This window comes from Mchenga conophoros, linkage group LG13, assembly GCF_057382185.1.
Source record: "Mchenga conophoros isolate Kocher_MC1m ecotype Shallow Benthic linkage group LG13, M_conophoros_male_GT1.1, whole genome shotgun sequence".
Taxonomy (NCBI): domain Eukaryota; kingdom Metazoa; phylum Chordata; class Actinopteri; order Cichliformes; family Cichlidae; genus Mchenga; species Mchenga conophoros.
In genome coordinates, this window is record NC_140538.1 from 6,170,972 (window position 1) to 6,196,662 (window position 25,691).

At 38.3% G+C, this 25,691-nt stretch overlaps 1 protein-coding gene across 2 annotated transcripts in view; it reads right to left on the minus strand.

Moving 5' to 3' along the window:
- Positions 1-510: 510 nt before the first annotated feature.
- Positions 511-25,691, minus strand: part of LOC146560756 (1-phosphatidylinositol 4,5-bisphosphate phosphodiesterase beta-1-like) — a 37,817-nt gene continuing 12,636 nt past the window's right edge. The window contains exons 8-32 of one of the 2 annotated variants that reach the window (XM_085296187.1): positions 25,562-25,662; positions 23,958-24,121; positions 22,072-22,218; positions 20,828-20,985; positions 19,668-19,750; positions 19,489-19,573; positions 19,206-19,371; positions 17,884-17,939; positions 15,970-16,066; positions 14,311-14,395; positions 13,943-14,067; positions 13,085-13,239; positions 12,808-12,975; positions 12,626-12,725; positions 11,794-11,898; positions 9,498-9,610; positions 9,265-9,415; positions 9,066-9,119; positions 8,419-8,596; positions 8,017-8,149; positions 7,666-7,742; positions 4,964-5,053; positions 4,744-4,801; positions 4,514-4,600; positions 511-4,027 (exon numbers count right to left, since the gene is read on the minus strand). In XM_085296187.1, coding sequence (XP_085152313.1) covers positions 3,875-4,027; positions 4,514-4,600; positions 4,744-4,801; positions 4,964-5,053; positions 7,666-7,742; positions 8,017-8,149; positions 8,419-8,596; positions 9,066-9,119; positions 9,265-9,415; positions 9,498-9,610; positions 11,794-11,898; positions 12,626-12,725; positions 12,808-12,975; positions 13,085-13,239; positions 13,943-14,067; positions 14,311-14,395; positions 15,970-16,066; positions 17,884-17,939; positions 19,206-19,371; positions 19,489-19,573; positions 19,668-19,750; positions 20,828-20,985; positions 22,072-22,218; positions 23,958-24,121; positions 25,562-25,662 — 2,889 coding nt within the window. In that variant the 3' untranslated portion in view covers positions 511-3,874. Of the gene's footprint in view, positions 4,028-4,513; positions 4,601-4,743; positions 4,802-4,963; positions 5,054-7,665; positions 7,743-8,016; positions 8,150-8,418; positions 8,597-9,065; positions 9,120-9,264; positions 9,416-9,497; positions 9,611-11,793; positions 11,899-12,625; positions 12,726-12,807; positions 12,976-13,084; positions 13,240-13,942; positions 14,068-14,310; positions 14,396-15,969; positions 16,067-17,883; positions 17,940-19,205; positions 19,372-19,488; positions 19,574-19,667; positions 19,751-20,827; positions 20,986-22,071; positions 22,219-23,957; positions 24,122-25,561; positions 25,663-25,691 lie in introns of those variants that run through there. The other variant, XM_085296188.1, reaches the window with a different exon arrangement.

Sequence of the window (25,691 nt, forward strand, 5' to 3'; positions counted from 1 at the left end):
TCATGCAGAAAACATCTGTCAGAAAATCATCTTATACGGTTAAAAAACAACGCAAATGACATCAGGGCAAATGAAAACATACAAGAGGAAAGTTCTATTGACAAATATGTTGCGTATATTAAGGAAACATAATTAAAAATATTTTCGGAATATATGTTGTGTTTAATTAGCAGTTCATGTACGGCTTGATTCAGTTCACTACATGTTTTGTTATTTAGGAAGCAGAAAGGTCATCATAGTCACATTAATCTCCTGTGACAGACTGCCGCTCAGCTCCTCCACTTTCCTCCCCCACACCTTCAGTACGGCGCCCGAAAGCTCACGTTATCCCGGCTGTGCACGCAATTACAGCAACAGCAAAGTTTTGTGAACAGGCACGATTCAGTGGGCTTGCCTTTGACGAGGCTGACAACAGCAATTACCTCCTCTCACACAGTGCCTGAACAGTGCATCTTCTCGCAACACTGTAAGTCTTCAACTGTAATGGTAGAAAAAACATTCCAAGAACACTTTGTTTTTTAGATCAAATATTTAATAGTCTGGTCTTAAAATAGCATTCAATTAACCCAAGAAACAATTCAACTGGTGGAGAAATCTAATACGATAAAGCATGCTCAGTATATGTGCTAAAGCATGAGGCATGTTCAACAACACATTTTTGCAGTAGAACCTCAGCCACTTTGCAAACATGAACATCCTTAATAGACAATTTAGTGAATGATGAGGCACTCTGATGTTAGTGTGAAAAGTTAATGACTGAGTCTCTATATTGCCATGAAGACTGCAAGTGTAAGCTACCTTTATGAGGTCAGGAACAGACAGTGACCCCAGATTGTTCAGCTCAATCATGTGTGGCTTAAATTTGAAGTAAAGGTTCACGGCAAAAAAAAAGTTGTTGAAAGCAGCTGAGGCCTTAGAGGAAAAAAAAAAAACATCATGGAAAATGTTCCAACAAATATTGTTCTGGAAGATCACTATACAAAGAGGAACAAGCTCCAATCATTTTACATTTTTACAGCAAAGTAAAACTTTACAAATTATGCTGTTAAATATCAGGAAAATAGCAACCGATAAATCCATACGTCATCAGAATGAGGACTACGTTATGTACATCTTTCACATTAGAACAAATAAATCATGCAGTGGCAGCAGACTTTCACATTTAACAAAGACGCCTGGCCACCAAATCAGCTCTGCAGCAGCATCTGGGGCAAGTCGAGGGGGTGATTGCTGCAACTACAGTAGTCAGAAAAAATCCAAAATAGGCCGATAATAAAACCTTTGTACTTTATCTTTCAGTGCAAATCCTTCTCACTCGTATAAACATGTCTTCTACTAACAGTCTTTAAAAAAAAACAAACAATGAAAAAACATATCAGTTTTACATTTCCTTCCAAAATCTCATGAATAAATACACAAAGCAGATAATGATACACACTTACTGGGAACTAGCATAATTTCTGCTAGAATAAAACACAGAGTTCTGCCATTAAAAAATCCTTAAAACAGTTGTGTCAAAATCCTTATTAATGTTCAGATAATGCAGTATATGGATGAGTGATACACACCCACACACATACAAAGAGCTGGATATTAACTTCTTGAAATATAACACATAACAATATGTTTATATAACAGAATCCTGAAACCACAAATATGAAATTAGATGTTTATGCAACTGCATGAGGCAAAGGTTTAGGATAAGAATTACTGACAGAGGACCTACTATGCTCATATTTTTGTTCTTGGGCAAAGCTAAAGTAGCTTTGCACAACTCACAGGTGAAAATAAGCCTTATTTATCTTATACTGGGCACTGTTGAAGCACTGTTGATTCATTCATCATCCTTTAAGACTTCTCTTGCTTTAAGCCTTCTGATTGTCTGGCCTTCCTAACCAAAGGATGGAAAAGCAGTTGGGACTTGCCTGAAACGGAGCGAAGAGTACAAAAAAATTATCTGAAGTCCCATTGTGACCCCTTGCACCTTTGGTCTGTGATTTCCCTACTCACTCCAAGCTTGTACAGAGAGAAAACATCAACCTCTGCTTCAAACTGACCTGAGTTTTGTGTGGATGGTCATTAATTGTAATGTGAGCAGGGTCTCTTTCCAGTTGAAGACTTCACCGTTTCCACTTGTAAAGGCATCTCTTCAGACGAGAAGTGGCAGTGAGAGAATGCTTGTCATTTTCTTTCAAACTACATATGGCTTTAAATTATAAATTCACCTCTCAGTGAGAGACTGTCAAGACTGAATATAATTGTAGCAACTTGAGTCAGTGGAAGGATATTTAAAGGAGAACATTCAGAACAGAACTGAAAATGCAGGACTTAAGCCACTAAAACAACCTTTGCATACTGCTTTAGACCAGTCACCAGATTTGTCTCCCTGCAACAATTATAGAAATGAAAATCAAATTGAAAGTTCGCAGTTGTGACACATAAGAGGAGATCCAGCATCTGTCACAGAGGCACAAGTGCAAGAGGACAAAGAGGGACTTCCACTGGGAGATCTAAAAAAAAAAAGCATCTCTATTAAAAATTGTCCAGATGTGCACCAGAAGATGACTTTTTAAGGGAGATCAGACAAACTTACAGCAGGTAAAGGTTTTTTATATTATGGAGTTATTGTCAGCTCCTTTAAAAAAAATCACACCTCATCTGTATGACAGTAAACAGGGGAAAAAAAATCCTATTTAAAATCAAAAAAAGAAACGGAATGCATTATTATCAGGATGTAGGCAGAAAAAAGAAAACATTTGCCTCTCTTGCATTTCCACCACTGAGGTGTCCCTGACAAAATCACCAACATCCCAGCTGCAAAGCTGCTCAGAAGTCAGGCATGTAGCCTGTGGCTATATCAGTGATGCTAGCCAAAAAGAAAGAAAGAAAAGAAAGCATTTATAATAACAGTGATAAATAAATGTATAAAAAAATACAGCATTAACTGTTGTCATGTATTAACCCCTTAAATTCTAATCTTTCTGTCTTTCTGAATAAAAGAGTTTCATCCAGATTTAGTGAGCAACAGCTTCCAACTGTGAGTTCAGCCAGCCTTGGAGTGGAGATACTTGGGAGAATTGTGAATTGCAAAATGTCTTTTTCTGTCCTTGAGAGATTTAACAAAACCCAGACATTAGTGGTTCTGTTTTAAAAACTCTCAGCTCAAACAAATGCTACAGTGCATTTTATTCTTGGCAGCACCAGACCAAGTGTGCTGATTGTGTTTGTAAAAGCATGGCGCCGAGTGCTCCAGGATGGAATTGTTCTAGCTTTGTAGTTTTTTAAATTTTTTGACATTGTTATAGCAGACTGGACAAGTAAAAAGGGCAAACAGCTGCTTAGAATTTGTTGAAACTCTGTTGAAAACTCTATATTTGTAAAGATTTCTCTCCAATAAGACAGAGCCTGATGTATGTTCAGTGATCTTCAAATGATCGATCGATCGATCGATCGATCGATCGATCGATAGATAGATAGATAGATAGATAGATAGATAGATAGATAGATAGATAGATAGATAGATAGATAGATATGCAGTCATGCAGTACAAACTGTTGAGGTCTAAAATAACAGATGACAGAATAGAAGACTTAATGCAAGACTAAACGGGGTCTGATTAAACACTTGTATTAAACACACAAAGTTCATGCTAGAATGGAATAAAAAATAAATTGTTAAAGCATTCTTCCATTAAAAAGAAGTAACAGTCTATATAAACTTGATTATTTACTCTTTCGCGCCCTCTTCATCAATACTTCTTGTTATCTTTTATTCTCATGCTTTGCATTTCATTGATCTACTCCACGCTGCTTCCATTGATCCAATTGTTCTCGTTCCTCATTCCCCCTTGCTCCTTCATCCTTTTTTCCCCTCTTCAGTCCTCCTCTGAAAGAGCTTCGTGTGGGGTGGAAGGTCGTGACTTGCTGTGGCCTCGAACCTCCAACTTCCTGTCCTGCAGGAAGTCGTGAATCTCTCCAGGCAAACGCTGGAACTTCTCTTGAAACTCTGCCTCCACAGAGCCCTGCAGCTGGAAAACACCACACACATTCGCTTGCTCACTGAGGATAGATTGCTTTTAAAGATTTTTTGTGGCTAAGGTGGGATTACATAACGGCAGATGTAGCGAAATATAACCATGATGAGTCAGGTCCCAGTCAGAAACACCACACAAATTGGTTTAGTTATCTCCTACAGTTGAGACAGATGGGTTGTACATTCAGAAACGCAACCAGCTGTTGTCAGCCGTTTCTGCCAACACTCGAACAGCTCCAATATGGCTGCCAGAGGCCACATTGCATCCTTTAAATGCCCCACGTTGACGTCAGCGCTGCCTCTAAAGTGCGTGGGTGTGGGCAGACAGCAGCACCAGTTTGGAGCCTCGTGTACAAGAAATGTTCTTGCCAAGCAGTGCATTTGAGCATGAAGCTTGCAAAGTGGTCGGTGGCAGATTTCACTGACTTTGGCTAAAAATAAATGAACTTAATTGTGGACAGAAAGAGAAACTTGTATTTACCTTTGGCTTCTGGTCTTGTATCTCCTGCAGGAGATCATTATGTTGCTCCACCAGCTGCTCGTGGCGCTTTGCCTGAGTCTCCTCAAGCTGAGGATAAACAAACAGACATACAGACAGAGTTGCACTAAATGGAGAGAGTGTTACAGCCATAACATTTTCATAATTGTCTCTTTGGAATTCACTTTATGGAAAGGCCCATAAAAATTCCTTTAACCTCATCTGCTGCTCACCCTTTTAATGTTCTGGACGACTTCATTGACGTAGGACTTATTGATCTCAATCTTCTCCCTGGGAACATAGAGACAAATGGATTGACATTGATTGGATCTGAGATAAATATTTTTCTCTTCTAATGAGACTAGATCAGTGGATCAGTGCATGAAGCAGATGAGCAAGCTACAGCAGCTAGATAAATAGTGAAATGTGTGTGCGTGTGCTTATAGATCATACTCCTCAGCCAGATGTTTCTCTTTGGTCTTTGCTTGGTTGATCTTCTCTGTTCTCCTTCGATCCATCTGCTTCTTCAGCTCTTTTTTCTCCCTATAGAAGCAGAAAGAAAGATTAGGGCAAATGCTTGGTGAAAAACATGGTATCAAGTTTTTAGAAGTGCACTGGGTAAAAGTCTGGCTCATAGTATCTTTTGAAGAACAGCTGAAATAAGATAGGGTACATATAAAGTATCACGTACTTTAAAAAGACATCTTTAGCAAGGCTAAAAATCCAGAGCCATCTTGGTAACTCTTCCTGGCAATTATTTGGGCCGGTATTTGAAGAATTGCCCAGATGATGCCCTCTAATCTGTCCCTTTCTATTGTTAACCTTATTTTAATTGTTACTACAATGTAAAAACTGAAAGCATAGAATTACCACTTGAATCTGATTCAAACTAAAAGCTTTTTTTAATTTATATTTTTTATATAACAGAAGCCATGGTTTTACCATCATGGCTTCTGTTGTGGAATTCACATCTAATTTTTGCTTCCAGTGGAGTTGCTCCCTCTGGGGCCAATAGAAAATGCGGAGGTCAAAACGAGCTTTCATGCCTCACACTGCAGGCTTACTTGTTGCTCCCAGAGTATTCAAAAGTAGAATGGGAGGGAGAGCCTTCATTTTCCCTCCTCAGTGGAACCAGCTTCTAATTTGGATTTGGGAGACAGACACTATCTCTACTTTTAAGATTAGGCTTAATCTTAACTAGATAAATACCTAAGATTAAGCCTTAGCTAATCTTAGCTAGGTTTTCTTTTTTGATAAAGCACATAGTTAGGGCTGGATCAGGAGACCCTGAATCCCCCCTTTGTAATGCTGCAATAGGTGTAGGCTGCTGAGGGATTCCTATGCTGTATTGTGTTTCTTCTTCAGTCACCTTTCTCACTCACTGTGTGTTAATAGACCTCTCTGCATTGAATCATACTTCTTATAAATCTCTGTCTCTCTTCCACAGCATGTCTTTATCCTGTCTTCCTTCTCTCACCCCAACCGGTCGCAGCAGATGGCCCCGCCCCTCCCTGAGCCTGGTTTCTTCCTGTTAAAAGGGAGTTTTTCCTTCCCACTTATAATCTAAAGTGCCTTGAGGCGACTGTTGTTGTAATTGGTGCTGTATAAATAAAACTGAATTGAACTGAATTATTAAATCACCTTCAATTAGCTCTAGGAGCCATTTAAGCATTTCAAGGTAACTGCCTATAATTTTAAGCTGTTAAATGCATGCTTTGTCTGTTTTTCCTTCCACCATTTAATATGATAATACTAGGAGAATCTCTACATTACTTTCAATATAAAAAATTAATAATATTGCAGATCATTAGTTTCATGTTCTACAATATAAATATTTCTCAAAATGCTGGCAGTAGATATATTATGTTGTCATAATTAGGTGTCAAAACAGTGATTATGATTTCATTTGAAAAAGAAAATATGCTTATGTGAAAATGTGTCTGATAAATAAATAAATGACATGTTTTATTTACTAGAATATGCAAATACATCCAAACAGGAACACTTCCAGAAATCAGTGTCTGTGAACACTGTGGATTTGCTGTGCCATTCACAAATGCAGGTTAAAGCTCTATCACACAACGGAGAATCCATATGTGAACATAATCCAGAAATGTTGCTGCCAAAACTCAAACTGGAAACCTGTTTGAGAACAATTTGATATTTTCTTTTGGAAAACATGGAAACTACATCCTTTGGACTAAAGAGGAGTGGAACCATCTGGCTTGTTATCAGCACTCATTTAGAAGTCTGGACTTGGCAGTTTGCACATCTGGAAGGGCACCATCAGTATCAATATACATTCCCATTCAGATGATGCTGTTTTTCAGGGAAAGCCTTGCTGATTTCAGCAAGATAATTCAAATGCAACTATTGTGACAGCCTGGCTTTGTACTGGAAGAATCCGAAGCTGAACTGCAGTCCAGACCTTGCTTTAAAAAATAAGAAAACAGACCATTGTTAAAAAATGAGGGGATGCTACACAGTAGTAAACACACCCTGTTTTTTTTAGTTGTATTGCTAGGATCAAATTCAAAATTAACTCTTAGCCCCCTGAAAGCCTACTAGTAGTTATCCGTGCAGCTCTTTTCTGAGCCGAGTTGTTTGCATCAGAAGTAGGGAGGACGGTTTCTAGTGGTTGTCAAACCACATCTTTATTCGTATATACTGTTACGACCCGGCTCAAAAGCCGCAACATAAAAAAGGAGACGAATACCAGAGTGTAGGTAAAAAGAGGTTTATCTTAAAATGGACTATCAGGTTGGCTAAAATTGCTGGTGCCACCAAGGCAAAGACTAGTGAGCTCCCTGGGAAGCTTGCCTCAGGTATGCTTTTATCCACACCTGATTAGGTGTGGCCAATTAGCACCAGCTGAACACACTGAGCAGATTCGAGGCTGCAGAGGGACGTAACAATACCGACACATCCAAACTTGTCATTAAGTGTAAAGGGGAGGTTGTCAAATTTTGTCTTTATGGTATAAAGACCATAAAGAATGGCACCATGCCCTGCAAATATCCAACCTGCTGTTGCCTGAAGCAGCTCAGAGGGAATGCTCTGCAAGCTACTGCTGTTATGAAAATAACTCTAACACCATGTGGAATTCCTCTGAGCTTAAAGACCCGTGAGACTTCAGTCACAGATTTTTATCTCACTTGTCACAGATGTCTTTGAGCTTCTTTATCTGGGTGTTGTGACTCTCCTCAGCCAGACTGGTCAGCCGCTCCGTCAGCTGGAGGGAACAAAGACAATGTTTCACACAAATACATTTTACAGACATGCTCAAAACTGAAGGCGCTAACTTAACACAGAGCCTGTCAAACATCATTCTTATTGCTATACCTGGCGGGGAGAGACTTTCTGTCATGCCAATCATAGCGTGATACTTATTAGCAATTTGTCTTTTGGGGAAGATGTTATTATGAGTTTCCCTTGTCAATAATACTTCAATCAAAAGTGAAGAAACTCTTTTTTTTGTTTTAAAAGTTCGTTTTGTTAGATTTTACCGTTTTAATGTGTTCTCTCTGCAGATATTTCTGACTATAGTACTGTTCCTGCCTCAGAGCCAGAAGCTGCTGATGCTGCTCTTCTCTCAGCTGCTGCAGACGGTCGTCCTTCTCACTGTCCGAGTTCGAACTCCTGACAAGGGCAAATCGAAGATTTTAAAATGAAACACTTTCCCCTCTCTTTCACAGTAAAATAACAGGTGTTATTTCAATATGATAAGAGAAAAAAATGTTATAATTAAAAAAACACAAACATAACGTGTCTGTGTGCGTCAGAGTTATTACAGCTTTAAAAAGTATAATTATTTTTCTCTTTTTTTTCATTTTGACTTTGTAATTTTCAATTCAGTTTAGTTTTAGTTAGTTTTATTTCATTCACTATAATAATGTTGGTGTGCGTACCTGTTCTTGCTGCATTGTCTTGCTGTCTTCTTGTACTTATTGTTGAACTCTCGGAGGAGTTCTGACGTTTTCTTCTGGTGTCTCCTCACTAACTCCTTCAGCTCTTTAAACTGGCGTCTCTGCTCCTTCTGGTAAACTTTGGACTGCTGCAGATTCTCCAAAGTGCACACTGGGACATCTGTTACCATATGTGATCACAGATCATACAGTGTATTAGTTTGTGTTAAAACTCCGGAATCACCTTAAAGTACACCACACTTTATAAATAAAATGAATAAATAAATAAACAAAATAAAAAATGATGCCATTCATGTTAATGACTGTGATCATATACTTAGTAGGAATGTATTTCCTGAGATCATAAATCAATAAAGTTAATTTTCCCTGCTTCTATGAAAACAGACTTCTTCTGCAAGCCTTTAGAAAAATCACAGGTTTAAGACATGCATGGATTGGCTTCACTTTTCAGACCTAGTCCTAGACTCACCTTTATATAAACATATATAATACACGATATATTTAAGATACACTCAGTGCTAATTTTGCTCTTAATTATTTTTTAAATTTGCTATCATTGAATCACACTTTCAGACCAATCCAGAGAATTAAAATAAGAAATCTTAATGTGTAATTATGTAAATACTGACCTATCAAAACACTTAAAACCAGGTCTTCAGTCTTGGCTGCTGGTTTGGCTGCATCTAAAATGTAGAAAAGAGAAAATCCATACCAAAAAAGTAAATTTAGTATTTGTACATATTACCATTAGAATATCTGCAGTTCACTTTTATCAGTCATTTAATATTTGTATTAGTGTGTGCATCTTCACTTGCAGTTGCTAACTACCTGTCGTGGCTGCCTGTTGATTGGCTGCAGAAGCTTTGGGTGTGGTGGCGATGGGGGTGTGGCCCGGTGGGCCAGAGACCGGGCTAAGCCCGTTTTCTAGTGGAGCTGATTTCAGATCAGTCTTACGCTCTGCACAGCTTTCAGTCTCCTCCTGGAAATCAATACCAAGACCTTTTACAGCCAAACTTTTAGCTCACGAGACAAAGAATGAATAGAATCGAAGCAGGTCTGACCTCAGTCTGCGTGTCCTCCTCGCCATCCTCCAGAGTCAGGGCTGCCAGCTGTTTAGATCTTTGCTCCAGAAGGTTGACATAGCGAATAGGGTTCGATAGAGCCTCGATTACATCTAGAAGAAATATGAACAAACACATACAGAGCTGATGGCATTGCATTGAGGACTATGTGGACATCATGAATATGGTTATGTGTATGTGACCATATCAGTTTGACTAACATGTAGCAATTATTTAAAACAGGAAGAAGTCATAGTTTTTGTGTACACATATGAAGATAAAAATTGAAATGCTAAAACCAAAATCAAGACCAAAATCAAGACCAAAATAAATAAATACATTTTCCACTGAATGCACCAGAAATATTAAAAATACACGCAAACATTTTTAATTTTAATTGGAGGGACATCGGTTGACTGGTTACAGTGGCGTAAGGCAGGCATCCTTTATGTATCAGATTTATTTGACTGTGGGACTAAATGTTTTTTAAGCTTTGATAAAATTGTGGAATTATATAAGTTGCAGCGTAATCAATTCTGGAGATATGTCCAAATACATAGTTCATTATCGAAGTGGCTGGGAACCCCTTTGAGTTGTCCTGTGGACAGCCCTGTGGAAGTCCTGCTCTCAAGATCATCCTTGGGTAAAGGCATCACCGCAAAGATTTATCACTTATTGCAAGAACGGTCAGCTGACCCTCTCCTTAAAATTAAGGGCTACTTGGCCCAGGACATGGCATTGGACATATCTTCAGTTGAATGGGATTCATGTTTTCAAAATGTTAATACTATGTATAAAGAAACAGGCAGTAGATTTATTCAACTTAAGATAATCCATAAGTGGCATCGAACACTGCAACAATTGTATAAATGGAACGTGGTCTCTATGGACAAATGTTGGAGATGTGATGGTCAAAATGCTTTGATTTTACATATCTTATGGAGCTGTTCGGCACTTTGGGATTGGTAGGAAAACATAATGGAGGTCATTTTCAGTGTTTTGAAAAGGAGATTTGGTATCTCACCAAAACTGTCCATACTTGGTATAACCACACAACTTTCTGATGGAGATTTTTCCAGTTATACAAAAAGATGGATGATTCTGGCTCTTACTACGGCCAAATGGGTCCTGCTAAGACATTGGCGGAAAAAGAACCCCCCCTCCCTATGAAGAGTGGCAAAATGGCAATGGCTAAGTTGGCATCTTACAAAAAAGTGACTTATGGCTTATTAGACAAATTGCATCAATATGATTGTATTTGGTCCCCTTTACAAAATGGTTTTCTGTAACTTGAAGAACAGAGGAGTAATGACAGAGTGGTGGTGTGGGGATTGGTGTGTTTTTTGGGGTTATTTTTTTGTTTGTTTTGTTTAGTTTTTTAAATTATTTATTTATGTATTTATCTTTAAGTTCTGTTATTGAAGTTTAAATGAAATAAATAAAAATTGTTTATGATAAAAAAATACACGCAAACATGAATTAATTTATAAAAATATTTAACTTTGTATTAATTCCCCTATTTATTTACATCTTTATGTAATTTTCATTTTTTTCACCATTTTTATTTAATAATTTTAGCAATTTACATGGATTTATGTTGATTTTTTGTTACTGTATTTCTTTCCATTTGCCGAATTATGCAAATTATGAGTAAGTGGATGAAGAGCATATGTAATGGGGTCCTTTCTTTCTTTACTGTATCAGAAGAATAGCAGTACTAATGTTTATTTATGTGATTTGTATTTATGTGATGTGATTTGTGATTTTGTCAGTTTTGGTCATTCATTAAACAAACAAACAAACAAAGGTGCCCCACTGCACTCTGGACTTTAAATGCATAAACAATGTTCTGAAAGCTCTTCAGCTGATGATCAAATAAAATATTTTAGCCGTTTAAGACACTTGTGCTCAATCATGTGGGTGAGACATTAAAATGATAAAACCTTTATTCTATTGAGCCAATGAATATGTTCAAGAGATTTACTGCAAGGAGTGGGTTTCTGCTAATGGATGAGCCAAATAGACGCAAAAACAGGAGCCCACTTCGGCCATGATTGGTCACAATATGTCCTGTAGGTGGCACTACAGAGCTTGGGATCCTACATGTGTTGAAAAACTGTCACAACAGTGGATACCTTTCGCTGTAAGCCACCTTGCATAAATAAAGACACTGCCCTTTCCCCCATGTTCTTTTATGTGATGCTTGGTTTTGTTATGAAAACAAAAAACATGAAATAAATCAGTCAGTGTAGATATTTGGTTCTGTGATGCCATTAAACAGTCCAGAAGTTTGTACCAGCAAATGTATCTGGGACATAGTCTTTGACTTCAATGTAGACGAACACAGCTGGCAGAATCAGAGACTGGTTTTTCTCATTCCTCAAGCCGATGTAACGATAACCTGCAGAGTAACAGATGCAACAGTCATCTGGTTCATGTAGACAGATAAATATTTAATGCAATGCACAAAACCCCGGCAATAAAGTTAGTTGGCAGTAAGAAATGCTAAGTGTTTTCAGACCAAGCATGAGTGAAGTCAAACTACACAGAAAAAAACTTATTTAGTTCACATTGTTTGTGCCTCTGCAACCTGATCACACGACATAAAGTCTGAACATAAAAGTCAGGATGCTTCCCGGGAGGTAAGGTAAGTAGAAAAATCAAGAGCCCCAAAATATGGTCAATGACACAAATATCAACGTCTGTACAGTCTCCACAAGCATGAAAAGCCAAAGAAATATTTATGTATGAATCTTTCATGATAGGTGCCATAAAACATCTACACATATAAAAAATGCTGATTTTTATTCTCTGTGACTTTTTATTTTATTATTTTATCATCAGTTCATTTCCTGGGAGTTTGGACAGTTATTGTCTGCTAAGCTTTATGACATATTGCTGTCTTTGTACAAGGAAAACACAATAAACTCCATAAGAAACATGGAGAAGAAAAACTGCAATACAAACTAGTGAACCCATAGAAACTCAAGCACACTCAAAGAAATCTCTAAGAGGTGTAGTTAGTAATAGCAGTCAGCACTAAAGATACAAAAAGGTCAGTATCTGATAGATAAATACTTTAACATTTAACACCAGGGTGAGAATCAAAGGTTGAAATGAATGAATACCTGGCCTAATGGCAGACACCGGAATAATTCGATGACCAATAAACTTCCCTCCTTCTTCAAAGGCAGCAATTCTTAGTGAGGCCAGGGTAGGAAGAATCACCTGTGAAAAGATTTGTCACAGTCACACTGTTAATAGGCTAATTAGTATGCACAGGTAAGACATCTGACTCCCTGTAACGCACCTTTTTGAACACAATCGGCTCTTCGTCCCACACTGGATTGATGGCATTGTTGTTCTGAGACGTTTTGGTCTTCAGAGCTTTCCGCCGAGTGTCTGCAGGGAGTCCGAACATCTCCACCTCCACATACACCCCCACTCTCCGCTCAGTCAGGAACTGGCCTGAAATAACCTGAAACACAGAGGATTCACTTGCATTTGTTTAAACACATACAGGAAGATACTACAAGAGTTATACCAATAGAGACTGTTTAAAAAAAAAAAAAGCACTGTGAATATACCTTCACAGAGAGGGTGTTAGCTACAATGCCATCTACTGTGTTTTCCGTAAAAGGGTCAAAGTGTTTGTCCGGGCGCCTCATGAACTCAGGCTTCAACCTGTAGCCGCTCCGACCGTTGTACTCAAACATAAAGAGATTCAGCTGCATGGACAAATCTGCAACAGAAAATTGAAGTTTAGCATCACAAAGGCTTAAAGCACCAGTTTGAGTTTGAGCTGTACAGCTGCACTCTGGTTGTTGCACAAAAGAGCAGCAAAGTGGAATGTGTTATTTTGGGGAATCAGTGGCTTCTGAAGTACATTTTCAGCTGATCTGACTCTAAACAAGGGTAAGTGGTTAACAAATGAGTACATGCAAAGCCTAGATAGCCTTGGAAAGACTATCTCCCTTAATTTAAAATGCACTTAAAAGGGGGGGAAATCTTGAATGCTTTCTTTTACCGAGGCAAAAGCATTATAAGGCAGAGACATGGCACTCAAAAGAAACCTAAATGGGAGAATTCTGCAATTCCAAAAATGGCATTCCCTTTAAAATGTCAATAAGGATATTTCTTCATGACAGTCAACGGTGGCACATAAAAGTCGCAATCTTCCAGTTGAGGTCCAGAACAGTTTCAACTGTGTCAAATGTTTTTCTTGGTTTAATGTGGATTAGCACAGCAATTGTTCAAGATCTCTGTAGGGATGAGTCAGAGATGAACTGTTATGTTCGTGGCTCCATTAATTCAGATTAGTCTTTTAACCTGGAATTGGCCAATGGGCTTTCCATGATAGGATACTTGCTTGTGGGAGGACTTTTATTAAAGGTCCTTGAAGGCACCTTTTACAAAAAAAAAAAGAAAAAGAAAAAATAGTTTACCAATAGTTTGGTAGTTTAGAGCCACCAGTTGACATCCTGCGTTCCAGAAGAGTTGAGGCATAAAATTTGATGAATCCACTCTGGTTCCCTTTGGGTAGATTCGACTCAGCTGAGATTTATTATATCTGGTTAACAGAAGGTTAAGAACCATTATTTCATTAGTGCTAACATATAGATTCATGTAAAATGTATTGTACTGAAACTGCTGGTATAGAAACTGATGAAATGAAAACTTAATCAGAACTTACTGAGTTACAAAGATTTCTGAAGGTTAACAGAAAAAAAGCAAGCAAAAGTGAGAAGTCAATGAAAAATAAAGTGATGGTGCCTTGGTGTGATGTAACTGTGGTAACTGTTGCCAAGGATACTCTACAAACTCCACTGGTGACTTTGTGAGATGCTCCAACGCTTTGGTCTCCACAAAAGACGACATGTGGTAACAGCGGGCTGCCTCTACACAAACACACACAAAAATGAGAACACACGCATTTCTGAGCAATTAGTTTGGTTTCAAACTTCCTGCATCTACAGAAAGTTAACAAATTGAAGGAATTGGATGAACCCATTGGTCTCTATGTGGGGTGGCTCAGTTATTTTGTGGGGGCCACTTTACTGACACGTTTTTGCTCTTTTAGAGGGACATGTCAGTGTAAGTGTCTGAGTAATTACCTTTATCCTACAATTAAAGGTGCCTCTTCCAAGAGGACAAAGTGTTCACTGAATGGTTTGATGAGAATTAATATGATGTAAATCCTGTGCTATGATCTTCACAGTCACCAGATCTTAACCAAACTGATAAATTATGGGAGGACTGAGGTGTTAAGTGTTCAACATGACTGTGTATAGATGCGATTGCAGAGCTTTGCAGATATGAGCTGCAGGTCTGTAGCAACCACAGGGCAGTGTCAAAATATGTGGTACAACCATAAAAATTGCCTACTTTTGCTTATGACTGGCTGGCTATAGTTCACTGAGAGAAAGAAGTCTTGTTTGATTTTTTAAAAAGTTTTTATATTATATTATGGCAATGTTTTTCTCCCTTTGAGGGACTGTTTTCAACAGATTCATCCATGTGTTTTATTACTGGCATCAAGCTACGCACTGGTAGCTCAGTTTTATTCACACAGCAGTTACATTTTATATTGTAAAGAAAAACATCAGTATCTAAAAGAAAAGCCTACAATTAGATGGTCCCCTGTGAGCAAGCACCTGGCAACAGTGGGGGGGGAAAAGTCCTTTTTAACAGGAAGAAACCTGTGGCAGAACCCAGCTCAGGGAGGCGAGAAAAGAGAATAGATAAAATAGAAAGAATGAAAAGAGGAGACAGACAAAGAGAAGAGAAGGAAAAATTCCCACAATCACTCTCTCTGCACAGCCACAGACCCACACGCATAAACAACAACATGGGACAGTGAATCCTGATTTACACAACTCTCTTCACCACCATCGCCTAAACACCAAATGAAGATCTATCTTCTGGGAATTATGTTGTTCCATTCTTCCAGTAGAGTTTCAGAGACTTGAAAGATTCATCCCAACCCTGAAATTTTCTAGACATGTCTTTTGAACGTAAAAACACAGATCTACAACCCAGTTGGATCAGATATTTAGGGGTTTTCAATTTACTAGCTCCCTATGCCAAACTCACAACATGAGCATAGTGCAGGTAACTATGGGCTGGGATCATGTGACCTGCCTATTGAAAGCTCTACTTAGGTTGAATTCCAGCAGTCAAAACACATTTGGCCCTGAATAGCTCCTGCTGTGTGTAAAACATTGACCTGATCCCCTCTTCACACATTATCATCTATTAAAACTGATTAAGTCACTTTGTGTTGAGTTATCCTTTCATTTGTCACCTGACTTTACTTTAGATAACAATTTTAATAAAAAAAAAATCTCTCTTAGTTAATTTCACACCCTATTTCGTGAACACAGTGAAGGCCAAACTTATGCATTATATCATTTATATTGAGTTACAGTGGATATCACTACAAAATAACATATCTATAGTGAGCTTTTCTTACTCTTGGAGGCTTCGAAGGAGTTGAACTTGGTAGGCTGGACGTAGTTAACCAGAGTTGACATTTCCTCTGTTGCCACTGCTTCCCGCTCAGCTGAGCCCTGCAATAAACGACAGAAGGAATAAAGTATAAGCGTCACACATCCAAAGCATAGTTTCAATGAGATGAGACACATCTTTTTCCATAACATCTGGAGGGAACAGCAGCTGTCATTTGAAGCAGACATTTTCATTGTTTGCAGTCCTGCATTTCTCTGCACAGCACTTAGTAACAAAAAGAATGGCAGCAGCAACAGAATCTGACAGCAAACACTAATACCAACACAACAATAAAAATATACAGCAAAATGAAATCCATCGACTTTTTAAACACAAATACACAAACACTTGTGCACACACTCTATGTCCGACCTGCTTTTCATTTCATTTTTTGTTTATTATCCTGCTACTTTTTGTTGTGCTTATTTATTTTTTTCAACCTTTCACTTTCGTCGGTGTAATGAATTCTGTCTTTCTGTCTCAATACCTAAAACACTTGTCTGGTCTGTTTGATATCTCTTGCCACATTATGTCTCTTCTACTTTTATTCATTTACAGTCAGCATCATCTGAAACTTAAAGGGGAACTCTGACATCAAATGCATATCAAAGACTGTTTACAGCTCCTGGGGAGTGCTTTAAAACAAAGTGAAAAACACGCACGTTATATAAAACCTCTGGTGGCTCTAAACAGAGTTGCATAAAATCTGATAAATGGCCTTAGGTGATTTCACTCAAGACAGCGAGTTTAAAAGTTAGAAAGAAGGGAGCTTACCAGACCTTTGAAGCCAGCTGATCACTTTTGCTCAAGGCTACATTAGCTTTTGATACATGCAGTGCAATAAATTCCCCAGTAGCAAAGATAGAGGTAGAACAAAGTATATTTAGATGCATATATTTAGATATATGTTATAATCTATAACATATATAGAGGTGTCAAAGCTCCTCATTAATGGTACTAAAGGGTACATTAGGGGTACTAAAACAATATCAAACAGGTGATTTTGTGTTTTCTTTTGCAGTGAGGTGCTGTGTGTGCACAGCACGATCTCATCTTCTATAAAAATTAATAATTACTGCAACAAAACTTTTTTGTGATGCCAAAGCTTGGAAGAAAGCACAATTAAAAAGGCTTTTAAATACATATTTAATGCCGTTAAATGGTTTATTTTACTGGAAAGCAGGATGTTTTCCTAAATCTATTTCCTCTGTGCTGTACTTTGTTATAATTTAATGCAGATACACAGAAAGAATAAAGGCTGAGAGAGCAGCACTAAGAACTCATCACAGAGTGGGCATTAACAGCAACAGATATGAATCTGTCTGGGATGAAAGTGGGTTGCAAAGGGGCTTGCAGATATGCAGAAATTGTCGACAGGCTGAAGCAACTTCAGTTGCACTATGATATCGCAATACAATGGCTGGTCAACTGCAGTGATTTTGTGGGAACAACATTAGTATGATGCTCTAGCAAAACCAACATCCTGGTTTCAGACACACTGTATAACCCCCAGTCAGATAAAATGATAGTAAAGTAATGCTACATAAGTGCAGTCACCTTATTAACAAAAACTGTGAAAACAGAGGAAAATGCACGAATGGTACAGATACGGAATAAACCACAAGAACCACTGGAGAGACAACAGAAAAAATAAAGCACAAGCAACAGCAAAAAAAAAAGAAAAGAAAAAAAAAAAAGCAAGTGTTCACAACAACCCACAACAACAACAATATTCAGGGTTCAGAACAAGATTAACAATGACAATGGCTTAAAGAATAAACAGCAAAACCATGAAAATAAACAGCACTTGTAAACATTAACGAATGGCGACAGCAGTGAGGGTGACCCTCTGTCAGCTCTGTTCGATGTCACCACTGACCTTTTTACCATCATCATCTTCATCATCATCATCTTCCTCACTCTCAGCTTCCATCTCTGTTAAAATTAAACAAGTCTTCATCATCTCTTCATCTCTTTGTCTTTTTTTTTTCAGATATAAACGGCCAGAATAACACAGTTATTCAGCTGACACAAGAACAGGATTTGCATTCTGCTTTTCAAGCAGAATGCAAATAAAATACCCTCACATAAATACTTCAGTTTAATGAGATGTGTCCTAAAGCTGGTGAAAAGAGCTAGAGACTGATAAAAGTATTCACTGGAGGAAACTTAGCCTGTGAACTGCTAATCAGGTGTGATTGATATAATCATCCAGGAATTATCCATTAACATGACTGTTTGGTAACAATTTAGCATATGCCTGAGAGCAAGGACAACAGATTTTCTCCTGAGCTGTACAATAAAATCTGTGCACAAATAAACTAATAATAGATAATCATGCACAGCATCTGAGAAACACATGACAATGGCAAATTTGTGCACCAAAGAGCAGAATATAAATCAAGCAGATAGTGGAAGGAGTTTAAACAGCCCTGTGCTTTAACTTCTCTGGTGCTGATTATTCAGCCCACTCAGGCAGTCGTTGTCTAAAGGGTCACGGCCACTGTATGAGCATGGACTTCAGTAAAGATGCTGGTCTGATCTTCATTCACGGTTGTGCTCTCAATTACTGTCCTGTTTTCAGAATCTGCATGTCAAACATGTCAATAAGGCTCCCTCATTTCCCTCTGCTCTGCTATTTAATTGCTGAAAAGAGCTTCAGACCTCATCTGGGATGTCCTGCTCATTAAGCATCCCTGATGAGGTGGAGTAGATAATACTTTGGGCCAAAGGATTTTACAAAAAGTCATGATGGAAATTGTGGTTTAAAGAAATGTGCTGTCCTCTGATAGTGACCTTTCAGAAAACTAAACACTACAAAATGATTTGGGGCAGTAATCACATTATTTTTCCTGGGTCTTTAAAACAAATTTCTCAGGGACAGTGCTGAAGCTCCAGCCACTGCGCCTTTTCCCAATGATGCTGATTACCCGATGACTCATGTTTGTGAGGACATACGCCTGCTGAATGTGAAAACACTTTGAAAGACACACAGTGAAAGCGTTTTTTGGACATCTGATGCCCTTAAGTTACAGCCAAAATATGCCTGTGTTTTTAACATTTCTCCAGCCCCGTGCAGCTGTTGAAACCACAGAAGAATTTACTGTCTGTCGTATTTTTTTATACAAAGGCTGTCGCAGTTGAATACATTTCACTTGGATTTCTGGGCTGAAAAAAAGTCCTTTTGTCTTTGTGTCTTACCTCCTGTGTTGTTGCTAGGAGACACTGGTTCATTGCTCTGATTGGCAGGTTGGTCCGTCAGTCTCTTTGTGTCTGTGTTATTGGAAGGTTTGTGGGATTTCTTGTTCTTGATGAGAATTTTGCCCATCAGCTCCTGAGGACTGGGCAGAGGGACACCTGGCTCCAGCTGCAAATACACACAATAGAAGAGAAAAAAAAGACAGAAAAGAGAGAAATTAATTTAAACTGCAGTCTGATCACAAAATAGACACTTTGAACACTTTCACGTGTCAGTATTTCTTACAGGGTATTTGTCCAGAGGGTCAATCAGAAGAGCTTCTCCAAAAATGGATCGACAGTATTCAGCCATTTTAGCCTGCTGCTTCAACCTGATAGATGGGTAAATGGAAAATTACAGATATAAACAAAAAGATCTTATGATTCAATCAGGATATTAAAAAACATAAATAATGAGATTCTCACGAGTCCACGTGGTTTTCAAAAGACAGGATCACAGGGAAGGGTGAGGTCTTGAAGGCGCATTCTGCAATAGCTTCAATCACCTCCTAGAAAATGAAAGACAAAAACACATTGCAAAGTGGCTTGCAGATATTCAGAAACTCAAGGCAGGTTTTTTAGGGAAGACCTTACATATTTAAGTAAGATAGTGTGATGAATCTATTACAACAGCATGGCTTCGTAGTAGAAGAGCCCTGTTAAACTGGCCATCCCACAGTCCAGACCGTGAACGGCTGAAATCATTTGGCACATCATGAAACAAAAATTACAGAGTCAGGACTGTTGAACATCTAGAATCCTATGTGAGACAAAAGTCCAGCAACGGTCTGGACGTGCAGATTACCACTTTATCGAGACATGATTCTGCCTCTTCTTACAATAGTACATTTTGTCAGTTTCATTTGACAAGTTTTCTATGTAGTATTGTGAATAAAATATGGGGTGTCTGCAATGCTATAGTTATTGTGAATTCTTAGGGCCATGATAATCATGCACACCAATAGTACAACAATCCCTCAGAGAAAATGAATGTTTTTAGCCTGCTTTTAAAAGTTAATGGTTGACACATTTGATGTATTCTAGCAAACAGGACCATTCAAAACAAACACAAGTTGGCCTCTTTAACAAGCAGAAGATCTAAGCCAGATGACTAAGAGGTTGCAATTAGCTCTTAAACAGTCCAGAATCATTGCAGATGGCTTGGCATTTTCATTCAGCCACAAAAACAATGTGAGCAATCAAATTCAGAAGGTTTAATCCAAATCTATTTATATTTATATTTCAACAGCACCGAGACAATTATTGTACACGTTACAACATTATACACAAAAAACCCCAATAACTGCCCTATGAGCAAATGCTTGGCGAGAGTGTGGAGAAAAAAAAATCCTTTAAACAGGAAGATGTCCAGCAGAAACTGCTTGAGGGAGGGGCAGCCATCTGCTATGACCGCTTTGGGTGACTGGGAAGCAAAGAGAGAAAAGAAGAGCATATAGACCAAACAACCAAGAGGATTAAGACGAACCTTCTGGAGAGAAAACACAAAATTGTACCAAACATTTGCTTAAATGGCTTCCTAAATGTGCACTCTTAACTTGCATGATTTAATTCCCACTTAGACACACCTTAAAGGAGATTTCTGAAGTCATGGTGAATCCATGAGTGATGACAGGTTCCTCCTCAGCAGTCCGTCCTTTCCACACATCCAATTCCACACAGCGGCACCCGGCCAACAGAACTTGCCTGTACATTTCTACTGAGGAGCTCCCGGCCAGCTGGCCCGCTGAAACACAAGGACAAGAACAAATGATGCAAAACAAGGCTATAGATTTAAATACAAAGCTACTTCCTGGAAGTAAGTCTGTGTAGGCTCTCAGTCACTGAGGTCATGGTAGACTTGAGGACTTGAAAAGAAGGAAATTATTTCTTTTTGCTTTGTTAGAATGTTTCATCTCTCATCCAAGAGTCTTCTTTGGTTCTAAAACAACTCATGAAGAGTCCCAGGTATTTAAAACATAGCAGGATTGCCCCTTAGGATGTGATCCCGAAGGTTGTTCGTCCATTTATCGTATGAATAGTCACATAAGCCAAGATGTGAAAGAATGCATGGATTATTAGTGTCACACCTTGTCTCCTTGTGTAATAGATAACCAGTTCCGTCAAATATTTTTTCTAACTGTTGGACAAGCAGGGAGTTTGCATGCTTATAGAAGCAGAAGAAGCAGGAGACACTTGAATCCCACCAGGCCACGATTCCAAGCTCTCTTTTTAGGCCATCTCGTTTTAGACTCAGGTGCAACAGGCCTCAGGTCTGTGCATAATTTTGATGAAACTGAAAAATGTTATGTGCGTGTTAAGTCGTTTTGTGTCCCATATCCTTTATGTCTTCATTAATGCTCAGCCTATTTGGAAAAATCTGGATGAGATCTGCATTTGGCTCATTTACATGCCATTAAAGTGCTTTTGTTGCTGCAAATGCATACTTTTTGTTTAGCAGAGGTATTTTTCTGGGATGTTGTTTAGCTCAGTGTCACTCTGAAAAACTATAATGGCTCTCTTAGTAGAGCTGTGTGTTCCCCCGATACACTGCTTTGTTGGCAGAATTAAACTGTCAACTTGAAGAAGACTTTGGACGTATTTGAGTCGCAACTAATAAAAAAGTTTGGTAATTCACCTTTTCTCCTGTTTGCATCAGTTGTTAATTGAACAGACAAATATTTTATTTTCTTCACGCTCACACATTTAAATCAACTCATTTGTTCTCTCCCAAGAAGTTGCCAATGCCTATCAAAGAGAATGTATTTGGATCAGACCGGTGATGGAAAGTAATGGATTTATTGCTGAGCTTTTAGGACTTGTGCATGCGTACCTGTCAGGTAGGTATTATGCGATGAGTTGATGAAATAGTGAGATATCGGGAAGCTCATGTCTTCAGACTGATCCAGCTTTTCTGGTGGAATGACTCCATTCTCATCACTAGACAGATAACTGGAGAACGCCTGGAGGGAGATCTTGCCTAAAAATATTGTTCACACAAACACAAAAGACAAAAAGTGAGAACCCTATTCCAACAAAAATCAGTTCAGGACAATAAAAACTGGTCACTTTGACTCTTACTTCATTTAGGCGTGATCAAGACAATCTAATGAAGTTGCGAAAGTGAATTTGAAAGTGCCGTAGAGTTTGGTGGCACACAGGCTGGTATTTCAGAAGCTGCTACTCTTTTTTCCCACACAACCATCTCTAGTATTTACAGACAGAAAAGGAGAAAATAGCCAGTGAGCGTCAGCCCTCTATGAAAAAAAAAATGCTTTGTACATGCCAGAGGTCAAAGGAGAATGACCAGACTGCTTTGAGCTGAAAGGAAAACAGCAGAACTCAAATAACAGCTCGATACAACTACGGTACATCTCTGAATGCACAACATGTTGAACCTTGAAGCACATTGGCTACTGCAACAGAAAACCACACCACATCAAAAAAACAGGAAAGGATGCTACAGTTCATACAGGCTCACCAAAAGTGGACAACAGAATATTGGAAAAACTTTGCCAGGTCTGGGAAGTCTCAATTTCTACTGTAATATTCCGATGATTGGGTTTGGAAAAAAAAAACATTAAAAGATGGAATCATCCTGCTTTGTATCAACAGCTGCTGTCGGTGGTGTAATTGCGTGTGGGATATTTTCTTGGCACACTTTAATCCCGTTACTACTAAGTTATCAACATTTAAATGCCAGACGAGTTTTGTTGCTGAACATGTCCATCCCTTTATGACCACAATGTGTCCATCTTCTGATAGCTCACAAAGCTCTAATCATCTCAAACTGGTTTCGCCAACAAGACAATGAGTTTACTGTAATCAAGTGGCCTCACATCTGACCTCCCTTGCTGCCTTTTTATTGAGAGACAGTTCACACAAAAAACATCAGAACAAAGCCACGCCCACATGGTTCTAAGACAAGGCATTGTATGTATATGTGTGAACTTCTGTAAGAATGTGTGTGTGTGTGTGTGTGTGTGTGTGTGTGTGTGCTAAATGTTAGCGTCATAGCATCATTGTCATACTCATTAAACCCCTTTAGTGACTTGTCACCATCCTAGAATAAAGCTTCAGGTTTTTCCTTTTTAATTTCTCAACCCTCCTCTATAATGAATTTTTAATTTCTGATAAGGAAATATAATATAATACGAACATAATCATTTTATTTCTTAGATAGCAGCACTGTTATCTTATGGGTGAAAAACAATCTGTAGTTTATGTTTGATGCAAAGTAGACACCTAAATTTCTTCTAGTAGGATCTACACAAATTACAGAGTAAGTATATAGGTGGGTTAGAAAGGTATTTTTGGATCAACTTGTGTGGGTTTTTATTTTTAACCTCCTAAGACCCGAACTCTTCCATAGCATGCATTTTTAATTTCTCTTTGATATTTGAGCATATTGGGGCCCGATGAATGTAAAAAGAAAGAATTACCAGATTTTTTTTTTACCTTATTTTCGTTTTTATGAAAAATAAGAGCCACATATGAGGATATTTGTTTAAAATTTTGATAGAACAGTAGCAGTATAATGTCCTCGTAAGTGGATATCAGGCTCTTGTAGAGCAAAATTGAGTATTTTGGTCTAAATAACCCAAAATGTGATGTCCACATATGTGGACGCCAGGTCCTAGGAGGTTAAAGTAAAAAAAAAAAACAACAACAAACAAACACATAAAACCTCCAGCAAAATCTGCTTGTCTAAGTGTGTACCTTGCTTTAGTTGTGTCTGGTCATGTTGATACCTCTCCATCGCAGTGTGCGTCTGTGCAGGACGAAGAGGTGGGTAGAGGATTTCATTGAGCCTTGGGTCTCTCTGCTTATTGTTGATGAACTCTGTCATCTGATCGACTGACAGCATCCTATCATTGGCTCCTCTGCAGAGCAGAGAAGAGTCAGGTTGAAAGTCAGAGCATTAGAGGATAAACCTTCTCAGAAATTTGTATGCTGTTTGGGTATTTTTGTGGAACCACTGCTGGAGTGCTGCTTAACCTCATACTCCTGAAAAACAGTTTTTAAAATGGGAAGAGAGCTATTGTATTGGTTTTATCAATTGATTAAATCAATTAAGTTAAATCAATTTGCAAGGGTTTAGAACGTTTGTAGAAACTGGAATACGTCAACATGTTTTTATGTGTGATGAGAAACCACTAGAACAAATGTACAAGTGGTATGCTGCATAAATCTGCCAGTTTTCACATTGTACAGATTTATCTACTGCTTTCCAATGCTAGAAAAAAAAAACAGATACAGAGAATTACTACTACAAGTACAAGTGTAGTACAAGTACTACAAAAATTATAGCTAAACATTTAAATTATTTTATTATTATCATCCTTTATTGATTCCAGTTTCTTCGATGCAGAAATGCCCTGTGATAATATTTGAGAACAACTAGATGATACGCTTCTTTTTTTAAAAATATCAAGTTGTCATTCTAAGTGTGAAGATACGATGTGAAATTTCAGATTGGGCCCATCTCACAGTGGTTCAGGTCTCAGTCACACAGACCTAGAGACCTGTTGGCACTTATCTAGCAACCACCAGTCATGCGGGAAAAGTGTGTATTCTGTGACTAGTAAGCGAGTGGTTGCTGGAGGTTCCTGACAGTCTCGTGCATAACAAACTGGTAGTAAAGAGGTATATGATGAAGCACTGAAAAGCTCCTTGTGATTGCTGTGGTCATTACTAGGCTACAAGTAGTTTGCATAGATGTTTGCAGTTTCACTGTAGCTCAGAGAGAAAAAGGTAGAATGTCTATTTTGCAGAATAGACATTTATTTTCCTAGTGATCAGTGGTCGCCAGGGGGTTGTTGACTGGTCTTAATGAGGTCTTAATCATCATATATTTCCAACTGCATATCAACTTGAAATAAAAAGAAATTGTGACGTATTGTCTTGTTGTTCAAGTAATTAATACAAATAGATTTAGATTTAGACACCTTTCTGGTTCTAGGGACACAATTACATTAAAAAAAACTCCAGGATCAGGATTTAGATCGGCTTCAGAAAGCTAATTACTTCTAACAAACTGGTCCAGTTGCATAACATCGTTGGAAGAGGGGATAGATTAGTTTTAAGAATATGATTACTGCTGCAAAGCTAAAGATCAACCAGTTTGTTCAATCCCTGTCTGTCTGTACAAGTGGGACAGGCGATGAATCACGATTTTTCTGATATCAAAAAAATTGGCCTGAAGCAAATAACAACTTTTCATTTTGTAGAGTAGCTTCTTCATCTTTAATACATCTTTTAGCAGAGTAGAGGTCAGTAGCTGCAGCAAGAGCTCCAGCTCAAGTTATTTTCTGTTTACTTACTGCAGTTTGAAGATGTTCCCAAGCTCAGGACGAGGGCACAGACTATCCAAGAAGTTCCGGTAAACTTCAAGTGTTAAGTCTTCCAGTTTGATGCTGTCACCCTGTCAAATACAAAGAACATGGGCATTAA